A 13,095-nucleotide genomic window follows, 5' to 3' on the forward strand; every position below is an offset into this window, starting at 1 on the left:
ATGTCCACTGTGTCTGGGGTCATTCTACAGCTATCAGTCAGTTCATGTCCACTGTGTCTGGGGTCATTCTACAGCCATCAGTTCATGTCCACTGTGTCTGGGGTCATTCTACAGTCATCAGTCAGTTCATGTCCATTGTGTCTGGGGTCATTCTACAGCCATCAGTTCATGTCCACTGTGTCTGGGGTCATTCTACAGCTATCAGTCAGTTCATGTCCACTGTGTCTGGGGTCATTCTACAGCCATCAGTTCATGTCCACTGTGTCTGGGGTCATTCTACAGCTATCAGTCAGTTCATGTCCACTGTGTCTGGAGTCATTCTACAGCCATCAGTTCATGTCCACTGTGTCTGGGGTCATTCTACAGTCATCAGTTCATGTCCACTGTGTCTGGGGTCATTCTACAGTCATCAGTTCATGTCCACTGTGTCTGGGGTCATTCTACAGTCATCAGTCAGTTCATGTCCACTGTGTCTGGGGTCATTCTACAGCCATCAGTCAGTTCATGTCCACTGTGTCTGGGGTCATTCTACAGCTATCAGTCAGTTCATGTCCACTGTGTCTGGGGTCATTCTACAGCCATCAGTTCATGTCCACTGTGTCTGGGGTCATTCTACAGTCATCAGTCAGTTCATGTCCATTGTGTCTGGGGTCATTCTACAGCCATCAGTTCATGTCCACTGTGTCTGGGGTCATTCTACAGCTATCAGTCAGTTCATGTCCACTGTGTCTGGGGTCATTCTACAGCCATCAGTTCATGTCCACTGTGTCTGGGGTCATTCTACAGCTATCAGTCAGTTCATGTCCACTGTGTCTGGAGTCATTCTACAGCCATCAGTTCATGTCCACTGTGTCTGGGGTCATTCTACAGTCATCAGTTCATGTCCACTGTGTCTGGGGTCATTCTACAGCTATCAGTCAGTTCATGTCCACTGTGTCTGGGGTCATTCTACAGTCATCAGTTCATGTCCACTGTGTCTGGGATCATTCTACAGCCATCAGTTCATGTCCACTGTGTCTGGGGTCATTCTACAGTCATCAGTCAGTTCATGTCCACTGTGTCTGGGGTCATTCTACAGCCATCAGTTCATGTCCACTGTGTCTGGGGTCATTCTACAGTCATCAGTCAGTTCATGTCCACTGTGTCTGGGGTCATTCTACAGCCATCAGTCAGTTCATGTCCACTGTGTCTGGGGTCATTCTACAGCCATCCAGTCAGTTCATGTCCACTGTGTCTGGGGTCATTCTACAGCCATCAGTTCATGTCCACTGTGTCTGGGGTCATTCTACAGTCATCAGTTCATGTCCACTGTGTCTGGGGTCATTCTACAGTCATCAGTCAGTTCATGTCCACTGTGTCTGGGGTCATTCTACAGCCATCAGTTCATGTCCACTGTGTCTGGGGTCATTCTACAGTCATCAGTTCATGTCCACTGTGTCTGGGGTCATTCTACAGTCATCAGTCAGTTCATGTCCACTGTGTCTGGGGTCATTCTACAGCCATCAGTCAGTTCATGTCCACTGTGTCTGGGGTCATTCTACAGGCATCAGTCAGTTCATGTCCACTGTGTCTGGGGTCATTCTACAGCCATCCAGTCAGTTCATGTCCACTGTGTCTGGGGTCATTCTACAGCCATCAGTTCATGTCCACTGTGTCTGGGGTCATTCTACAGTCATCAGTTCATGTCCACTGTGTCTGGGGTCATTCTACAGTCATCAGTCAGTTCATGTCCACTGTGTCTGGGGTCATTCTACAGCCATCAGTTCATGTCCACTGTGTCTGGGGTCATTCTACAGTCATCAGTTCATGTCCACTGTGTCTGGGGTCATTCTACAGTCATCAGTCAGTTCATGTCCACTGTGTCTGGGGTCATTCTACAGCCATCAGTCAGTTCATGTCCACTGTGTCTGGGGTCATTCTACAGGCATCAGTCAGTTCATGTCCACTGTGTCTGGGGTCATTCTACAGCTATCAGTCAGTTCATGTCCACTGTGTCTGGGGTCATTCTACAGCTATCAGTCAGTTCATGTCCACTGTGTCTGGGGTCATTCTACAGTCATCAGTTCATGTCCACTGTGTCTGGGGTCATTCTACAGCCATCAGTTCATGTCCACTGTGTCTGGGGTCATTCTACAGTCATCAGTTCATGTCCACTGTGTCTGGGGTCATTCTACAGCCATCAGTTCATGTCCACTGTGTCTGGGGTCATTCTACAGCCATCAGTTCATGTCCACTGTGTCTGGGGTCATTCTACAGTCATCAGTCAGTTCATGTCCACTGTGTCTGGGGTCATTCTACAGCCATCAGTCAGTTCATGTCCACTGTGTCTGGGGTCATTCTACAGTCATCAGTTCATGTCCACTGTGTCTGGGGTCATTCTACAGTCATCAGTTCATGTCCACTGTGTCTGGGGTCATTCTACAGCCATCAGTCAGTTCATGTCCACTGTGTCTGGGGTCATTCTACAGCTATCCACACATTTCACCCTGTACCCATCCACACAGAACTCCTACCCATCCCCATTCACACATAACCCTGGGTGATGCCATTTCTATCGACAGTTCTAAATCAACACAGACAATAACACCTTAAGGCAACCAACGGTGGTTTCCAAGCAGAGAATCACAGAACACATTCCAGCGAAAATCACAGAGAAAGAACCACAGTGACCAAGGCACAACAAGAACCAACCCTGGTCTTCTAGTTTCCCTGAAGAATGCAAACAAACACAATAAGGGGAGGTCACTACACACCAAACCATGCTGCTTACTGCCCCTGCTGACCACAAGGGGAAAGCACTTCATCCAGGGAAAAAAAACCAATACCACCACACCAAAAAAACAACAATGAATCATCACTAAATCCAGTATTAAAAAAACCCAAGTCTTTCAACATCCAGGGAAAAAAACCTCACTAAATAAAATAAAAATTTTAAAACGACGAAAAAAACCAATGCATCAAAACATCCAGGGGGAAAAACACATTCACTAAATCCAACTAAAAAAAAACAACCAAAAAAAAAACCCAACCAAATCATCACAACATCCAGTGAAGAAACACACACTAAAAAAAAACAACAACCCAAAGTCCAGTGACAAGAAGAAAGTCCTCCATGCACTGCCAACATCCACACCAGCACACCCACCAGCACACCCACCCACACACCACGGCCCTCAATACTGACTCATCACAACACCACACCCACACACCACCACACCCACACACCACGGCCCTCAATACTGACTCATCACAACACCACACCCACACACCAGCACACCCACACACCACGGCCCGCAATACTGACTCATCACAACACCACACCCACACACCACCACACCCACACACCACGGCCCGCAATACTGACTCATCACAACACCACACCCACACACCAGCACACCCACACACCACGGCCCGCAATACTGACTCATCACAACACCACACCCACACACCACGGCCCGCAATACTGACTCATCACAACACCACACCCACACACCACGGCCCACAATACTGACTCATCACAACACCACACCCACACACCAGCACACCCACACACCACGGCCCACAATACTGACTCATCACAACACCACACCCACACACCACCACACCCACACACCATGGCCCTCAATACTGACTCATCACAACACCACACCCACACACCAGCACACCCACACACCACGGCCCACAGTACTGACTCATCACAACACCACACCCACACACCAGCACACCCACACACCACGGCCCACAGTACTGACTCATCACAACACCACACCCACACACCAGCACACCCACACACCACGGCCCACAGTACTGACTCATCACAACAGCAGCCAACAAAGCCAAGCCAAGCCAAGCCACACAGCAGCGCCAACCAAACGACACGGCAGGGGGAGACGACTCAAGCGTGTCCAGCAGACATCAAATGGCTGACTCCATCACATCTTCCCCGTACGCCAGAGGGGCGCCGACCCCTGACCTTTGGTGGGAGCTGTTGCCATGGCCACCAGCACCACCACCACCACCGCCTGCAGCCATGGCCGGCGGCAGACGCTTGAAGCGAGAGTTCTTGATGCGGAAGTTGGACAGGTCCTCCCGCGAGCGGCCCAGGATGGAGTTCTGGAAGCCAAACGACTGAGAGGTACAGGCATCAGCGCATCGTGTTCCGAGAAATGTCGATGGGTATTTTGGGAAATGGAATCCCTTTTTGTCTTTTAACAGATATAATCATACCCCCAAAACATGGGACACAAAGTATTTCTGTTAACAACATTGTTTCTTCAGCACCTCCCCCCCCCCCCCCCCAAGCCCCCCCACCAAGCCCCACTTCCTCAAACCTTCTCCACACCATTCTGACACTGACATGTGTTGAAACACACCCACACACCCTTGTATGTACACACACATTTACACACATACACCACACACACACAAGCATGTATGCACTCACACACACACACACAAGCATGTATGCACTCACACACACACACACACACACACAACAAGCTACACACCACCTACCTCCCTGCTGACCCAGCGCTGTATGTAATCCTCTTCCTGCACTATCTTCCTCTTGTCCTGAAACACACAGAACACACATCACTCAGCTCTCACCTGTCTCTTACCTGTCCTGTCTTTAAACGTCAGTCATCATTCATAATGGAACACGCTCCCTGATAACCTCCGTCATTCTGATTCCCTCGCATCTTTTAAATCTCGTCTCAAAACCCACCTTTTCCCTCAGCAGTAAGTTCAATTGTGGCAGGTCCACTTCCTTTGCGTTAGCTGTGCTTGACTATGTGTGTATACATATGTATGTGTACATAACTACATGCATGTATATGAATGTGTACTGTGTGTGCGTGAGTTTATGTAAGTTTGTGCCTGCCTATGTGTGCGTATGTGTTAGGGTAGCTGTTAGATACACATGTATTGTTAAAATGTATGCATGCAGTGTGTGTGCGTGTGTATGTGTGTGTGTGTGTGTGTGTAGTCACATTTTGGTGTGTGTATGTAACATAGATGTAATGTTTTATGTTAACGAAGCGTTTTTGTAAAGCACCAAGAGCAGATTTCTGGATAGTGTGCTATATAAGTATCCATTATTATTATTATCATAATACAATAAAACATAATAAAACACAACACAATATAATGACACAAAAAGAAGCAACAGTTCACTGATATGGAAAATATAGATATAATAGTATCAATGATAATGATAATGATAGTAATGATCACAACAATTATAATAACAATAGTAATAATATCTGCTTTGATTAACACACCACAGATGTCTATTAAAACTGGAAATACTAACACATGGATATGGATGTCAAAACCTGTCAAACATGCTGTGCTAAAAGACTGTACAATGTGAACACACACACACACACACACACACACACACACACACACAACCTCCAACCCCTGTCAAATATCACTTAACAGTGAAAAGACGTTTGACTAAAGAAAGAAACACACACACACACACACACACACACGCACACATACATAAACACACACACACACACAAACACACACACACACACACACACACACACACACACACACACACACACACACACACACACACACACACACACACACACACACACACACACACACAGACTACAGACCACACAACTGACGACCCAGCTGGCCGGGATCCAGATGAGGAGGGAGAGGATGATGATGGTGCCCACGATGTTGGTTCTCATCACCTCCACTGCAACACCACACCATCATCTCAATGCAAACAATACAGTGGAGCACTTGTCAAGTGACCATCATCTCAATGCAAACAATACAGTGGAGCACTTGTCAAGTGACCATCATCTCAATGCAAACAATACAGCGGAGCACTTGTCAAGTGACCATCATCTCAATGCAAACAATACAGTGGAGCACTTGTCAAGTGACCATCATCTCAATGCAAACAATACAGTGGAGCACTTGTTAAGTGACCATCATCTCAATGCAAACAATACAGCGGAGCACTTGTCAAGTGACCATCATCTCAATGCAAACAATACAGTGGAGCACTTGTCAAGTGACCATCATCTCAATGCAAACAATACAGTGGAGCACTTGTCAAGTGACCAATGTCTCAATGCAAACAAATAGAGCACTTGTCAAGTGACCAATATCTCAATGCAAACAATACAGTGGACCACTTGTCAAGTGACCAATATCTCAATGCAAACAATACAGTGGACCACTTGTCAAGTGACCAATATCTCAATGCAAACAATACAGTGGACCACTTGTCAAGTGACCAATGTCTCAATGCAAACAATACAGCGGAGCACTTGTCAAGTGACCATCATCTCAATGCAAACAATACAGCGGAGCACTTGTCAAGTGACCAATGTCTCAATGCAAACAATACAGCGGAGCACTTGTCAAGTGACCAGTATCTCAATGCAAACAAACAGAGCAGACCACTTGTTAAGTGACCAGTATCTCAATGCAAACAAATATGGCAAACCACTTGTCAAGTGACCAGTATCTCGATGCAAACAAATAGAGCAGACCACTTGTCAAGTGATCAATATCTCGATGCAAACAAATAGACCACTTGTCAAGTGACCAATATCTCAATGCAAACAAACAGAGCAGACCACTTGTCAAGTGACCAATATCTCAAGTGACCAATATCTCAATGGATACAGCATACCACTTGTCAAGTGACCAATATGAACTGGTTGGTGAAGAGAACAATTATGACTTTTAAAGTCAGTGCATTCTGCAGTCACAGATGACAATGATGGTGATGCGATGACAATGATGATCTGATGACAATGATGATGATGATGATGATGATGATGCGATGACAATGATGCGATGACAATGATGATGTGATGACAATGATCATGATGCGATGACAATGATGATGATTTGATGACCATGGTGATGAGAACAACGATGTGATGACAATGATGATGCTATGATGATGCAATGGCAATAATGATGATGCGATGACAACAGTGATGTAATGACAATGACGATGTGGTGACAATGATGCGATGACAATGGTGATGATGCGATGACAATGATGATTGTGTGATGATGATGATGATGATGATGCAATGACTACAATGATGCGATGACAACAATGATGTGATGACACTGATGATGCAATGACAATGATGTGATTACAATGATGATGATGAGATGACAATGATGATGGTGTGATGACAATGATGATGATGATGCAATGACAATGATGACGACAATGATGCGATGGCAATGATGATAATGCGATGACTGTGGTATGATGCGATGACAGTGGTGATGATGATGCTATGACAATGATGTGATGACAATGATGTGATGATGACAACAATGACGATGTGATGACAATGATGACGACACACTCACTCACCCAACTTGCTGACTGTCAGACTCTTGATGAAGCTGAAGATACGAAGAGCCAGCTGCTGCTCGTCTTTAACGCACACCCCGTTCTGTAACACCACACAGACATGATGGCAACACACTGACAACACACTGCTGACACGCCACACACACTGACGACACACTGCTGACATGCCACACACACTGCCAACACACCATACACACTGATGACACCTGACACCCACAGGTGACAACACTCACGTCGTTACAGGACCCCATGTGACAGGTGCGGCCAGGCCTCAGCACCACCTTGGTGGGCAGACACTCCCCCTTCCTGCGGTCAGCACCCACCTCCGCACAGCACCGCCGACACATCGCCGTCGCTGGACACACACACACACACACACACACAAGCAGTATCAGTATCAGTAGCTCAAGGAGACGTCACTGCATTCAGACAAATCTATATACGCTACACCACATCTGCCAAGCAGATGCCTGACACGCAAGCAATGAATTAAGAAAGAGATAAGAGAATGTAGAGAGGAACAAAGAGTGCAGGTGTACTATTCTGCACACTGAAGAGAATGGAGAGAGGGGGACAGAGTACAGGTGTACCATTCTGCACACTGAAGAGAGGGCAAAGAGAGACACGCAGAGTGCAGACGTACCATTCTACACACTGAAGAGAAGGGAAAGAGAGAGACACACAGAGTGCAGGTGTACCATTCTGCACACTGAAGAGAAGGGAAAGAGAGAGACACGCAGAGTGCAGACGTACCATTCTGCACACACAGACAGGGTGTCATGGTTTTTCCCCGCTCCACCCCCAGCAGGGCACAGAAATTCAGACAGCTCCCATTGTAGCACTTTCCCCTGCAACACACACACAGCTCCCATTGTAGCACTTTCCCCTGCAACACACACACAGCTCCCATTGTAGCACTTTCCCCTGCAACACACACACAGCTCCCATTGTAGCACTTTCCCCTGCAACACACACACAGCTCCCATTGTAGCACTTTCCCCTGCAACACACACACACAGCTCCCATTGTAGCACTTTCCCCTGCAACACACACACAGCTCCCATTGTAGCACTTTCCCCTGCAACACACACACACACAGCTCCCATTGTAGCACTTTCCCCTGCAACACACACACAGCTCCCATTGTAGCACTTTCCCCTGCAACACACACACAGCTCCCATTGTAGCACTTTCCCCTGCAACACACACAGCTCCCATTGTAGCACTTTCCCCTGCTACACACACAGCTCCCATTGTAGCACTTTCCCCTGCTACACACACAGCTCCCATTGTAGCACTTTCCCCTGCAACACACACACAGCTCCCATTGTAGCACTTTCCCCTGCAACACACACACAGCTCCCATTGTAGCACTTTCCCCTGCAACAGACACACACAGCTCCCATTGTAGCACTTTCCCCTGCAACACACACACAGCTCCCATTGTAGCACTTTCCCCTGCAACACACACAGCTCCCATTGTAGCACTTTCCCCTGCAACACACACACAGCTCCCATTGTAGCACTTTCCCCTGCAACACACACACAGCTCCCATTGTAGCACTTTCCCCTGCAACACACACACAGCTCCCATTGTAGCACTTTCCCCTGCAACACACACACACACAGCTCCCATTGTAGCACTTTCCCCTGCAACACACACACACAGCTCCCATTGTAGCACTTTCCCCTGCAACACACACACAGCTCCCATTGTAGCACTTTCCCTGCAACACACACACAGCTCCCATTGTAGCACTTTCCCCTGCAACACACACACAGCTCCCATTGTAGCACTTTCCCCTGCAACACACACACACACAGCTCCCATTGTAGCACTTTCCCCTGCAACACACACACAGCTCCCATTGTAGCACTTTCCCCTGCAACACACAAACAGCTCCCATTGTAGCACTTTCCCCTGCTACACACACACAGCTCCCATTGTAGCACTTTCCCCTGCAACACACACACAGCTCCCATTGTAGCACTTTCCCCTGCAACACACACAGCTCCCATTGTAGCACTTTCCCCTGCAACACACACACACAGCTCCCATTGTAGCACTTTCCCCTGCAACACACACACACAGCTCCCATTGTAGCACTTTCCCCTGCAACACACACAGCTCCCATTGTAGCACTTTCCCCTGCAACACACACAGCTCCCATTGTAGCACTTTCCCCTGCAACACACACAGCTCCCATTGTAGCACTTTCCCTGCAACACATACAGTGTTTCAGTTTATCCACTTTCTGCACTGTGTATCGCTCACACACTCAAACCCATGTCTGAACACACACACAAACACAAGTCCGCAAAGACACACACACACACCACCGTCAAACAGCCAGAAAGTTGCTCATGAAGACAGCACTCTAGATCAAGACAATATCAAATCAGGGAACAGTGCAGTCTGAAGAATGGGCCACTGCAGCAAGTCAATAAGGACCTGTTAAACCAGCTCACATGTTCAGGCAGTGTGTTATTCAGGAAACAACATAACAACACAGCCTGTGCCATGATCTATAACACCTCGTCAGTACACTGACCAGCTACACCAACTGACATGTCCAGGCAGTGTGTTATTCAGGAAATACCACAGCCTGTACCATGATCTATAACACCCAGTCAGTACACTGACCAGCTACACCAACTCACATGTCCAGGCAGAGTGTTATTCAGGAAATACCACAGCCTGTACCATGATCTATAACACCCAGTCAGTACACTGACCAGCTACACCAACTGACATGTCCAGACAGTGTGTTATTCAGGAAATACCACAGCCTGTGCCATGATCTATAACACCCAGTCAGTACACTGACCAGCTACACCAACTCACATGTCCAGGCAGAGTGTTATTCAGGAAATACCACAGCCTGTGCCATGATCTATAACACCCAGTCAGTACACTGACCAGCTACACCAACTGACATGTCCAGGCAGAGTGTTATTCAGGAAATACCACAGCCTGTACCATGATCTATAACACCCAGTCAGTACACTGACCAGCTACACCAACTGACATGTCCAGGCAGAGTGTTATTCAGGAAATACCACAGCCTGTACCATGATCTATAACACCCAGTCAGTACACTGACCAGCTACACCAACTGACATGTCCAGGCAGAGTGTTATTCAGGAAATACCACAGCCTGTGCCATGATCTATAACACCCAGTCAGTACACTGACCAGCTACACCAACTCACATGTCCAGGCAGTGTGTTATTCAGGAAACAACATAACAACACAGCCTGTACCATGATCTATAACACCCAGTCAGTACACTGACCAGCTACACCAACTCACATGTCCAGACAGTCTGTGTCGTCGCTCAGTTTGCCAGGTGCAGGACAGTCCAGGTCTATTCCACTGACACACGAGTTAAGGAAAGTTTGAAAGGAATGTGTGCTTATAATACATACATTTATACATACATACATACATATATATATATACCTTTTCCCATAAAAAAGACAGTACTTGCATGTTTCTAAGCATCACAGACAAAAAAACAGATGTATACAAAATGGTTCTCTCTTATATACATGTGTGTGTGCATGCATGTGTAATTGAAGCCAGACTGAATCCCACGGGTAACATATGATGAGCACATCAAGAGCCTGTTGTGTAAATGACTGTTTGTGAAGTGTTAGAGTTCGGTCCCTGACTGAAGATAAGTGCTGTATAAATATTGGTCCCTGACTGAAGATAAGTGCTGTATAAGTATTGGTCACTGACTGAAGATAAGTGCTGTATAAGTATTGGTCACTGACTGAAGATAAGTGCTGTATAAGTATTGATCCCTGATTGAAGGTAAGTGCTGTATAAGTATTGGTCACTGACTGAAGATAAGTGCTGTATAAGTATTGGTCACTGACTGAAGATAAGTGCTGTATAAGTATTGGTCACTGACTGAAGATAAGTGCTGTATAAGTATTGGTCCCTGACTGAAGATAAGTGCTGTATAAGTACTGATCCCTGACTGAAGGTAAGTGCTGTATAAGTATTGATCCCTGACTGAAGGTAAGTGCTGTATAAGTATTGGTCACTGATTGACGATAAGTGCTGTATAAGTATTGGTCACTGATTGAAGGTAAGTGCTGTATAAGTACTGATCCCTGACTGAAGGTAAGTGCTGTATAAGTACTGATCCCTGACTGAAGGTAAGTGCTGTATAAGTACTGATCCCTGACTGAAGGTAAGTGCTGTATAAGTATTGATCCCTGACTGAAGGTAAGTGCTGTATAAGTATTGGTCCCTGATTGAAGATAAGTGCTGTATAAGTATTGGTCCCTGATTGAAGATAAGTGCTGTATGAGTATTGGTCCCTGACTGAAGATAAGTGCTGTATAAGTATTGATCCCTGACTGAAGATAAGTGCTGTATAAGTATCCAGATCATTGGTCCCTGACTAAAGATAAGTGCTGTACTATCCAGATGGGTCAGTCCATCAGTGGGGGACAAAGGATACTTGCAGAAGGACTCGTCCTTGCAGGCCAGTGAGTTCTTGGCTTCACACAGCACAGTGCTGTTGGCCACCTGACACCCCTGACAGCATGCATGGTTGAAGTCACTGCACACACATGTACACACCACTTACACATGACACACATCACTTACACATGGTTGAAGTCACTGCACAAACATGTACACAGCACTTACACATGACACACATCACATGACACATCACTTACACATCACACACATCACATCATGCACATCACTTACACATAGTTGAAGTCACTGCACATACATGTACACAGCACTTACACATGACACATATCACATCATACACATCACTTACACATCACCCACAGCACACATAGTTGAGGTCACTGCACACACATGTACACATTACTTCCACATCACACAAACATCATACACAGCATGCATGGTTGAAATCAAGGCACAAATACACAGCACATGTAGATCACACACACAGATCACACACGGATGTGTGGATGCACACATAATTTCCAATCCGATTAAACAAAGATGCATTGTGCTGTATCTTTGTTGTTTATACACCAGGTGACCACACACACGCACACACACACACACACACACACGCACACACGCACACACACACACACACACAGACACACGCACACACACACACACACACTCACACACGCACAGACAGACAGACACACACACACACACACACACTCACACACACGCACACCACACACACGCACACACACACTCACACACGCACAGACAGACAGACAGACACACACACACACACACACACACACACTCACACACACAAAGGCAGACAGACAGACAGACAGACACACACACACACACACACACACACACACACTCACACACGCACAGACAGACACACACACACACAGGCAGACAGACAGACACACACACACACACACACACACACTCGCACAGACACACACACACACACACAGACACAGACACACAGTACCTGCACATGGCCCCAGGCTTGAGGCGACACTTGTTGGTGCAGCAGGAGTCCGCCTCCCCCTCCTCAGTGAAGCCGACGTCACACTCCTCCCCCTTCTCCACGATCCCATTGCCGCACAGCCCCTTGAAGTCACCCTCCGCTGGACACACACCACGCCCATCATGCTGTTCACGTGTCAATCATTGTACTGTGTGTGTGTCAGTCATGCTGTTCACGTGTCAATCATTGTACTGTGTGTGTGTCAGTCATGCTGTTCACGTGTCA

The 13,095-nt window shown here is 46.9% G+C and overlaps 1 protein-coding gene across 1 annotated transcript in view; it reads right to left on the reverse strand.

Annotated features, from left to right (window-relative positions):
• The window catches only part of LOC143292340 (disintegrin and metalloproteinase domain-containing protein 17-like), a 38,198-nt gene that overhangs the window by 9,276 nt on the left and 15,827 nt on the right, over positions 1–13,095 (reverse strand). Inside the window, exons 4-12 of the mRNA XM_076602529.1 lie at positions 12,832–12,970; positions 11,860–11,961; positions 10,695–10,757; positions 8,135–8,229; positions 7,615–7,736; positions 7,382–7,463; positions 5,634–5,722; positions 4,516–4,572; positions 3,974–4,113 (exon numbers count right to left, since the gene is read on the reverse strand). Of these exons, the coding sequence (XP_076458644.1) occupies positions 3,974–4,113; positions 4,516–4,572; positions 5,634–5,722; positions 7,382–7,463; positions 7,615–7,736; positions 8,135–8,229; positions 10,695–10,757; positions 11,860–11,961; positions 12,832–12,970 (889 nt within the window). The remainder of the gene's footprint in view (positions 1–3,973; positions 4,114–4,515; positions 4,573–5,633; positions 5,723–7,381; positions 7,464–7,614; positions 7,737–8,134; positions 8,230–10,694; positions 10,758–11,859; positions 11,962–12,831; positions 12,971–13,095) is intronic.

This window comes from Babylonia areolata, chromosome 18 (genome assembly GCF_041734735.1).
Source record: "Babylonia areolata isolate BAREFJ2019XMU chromosome 18, ASM4173473v1, whole genome shotgun sequence".
Lineage (NCBI taxonomy): Eukaryota > Metazoa > Mollusca > Gastropoda > Neogastropoda > Buccinidae > Babylonia > Babylonia areolata.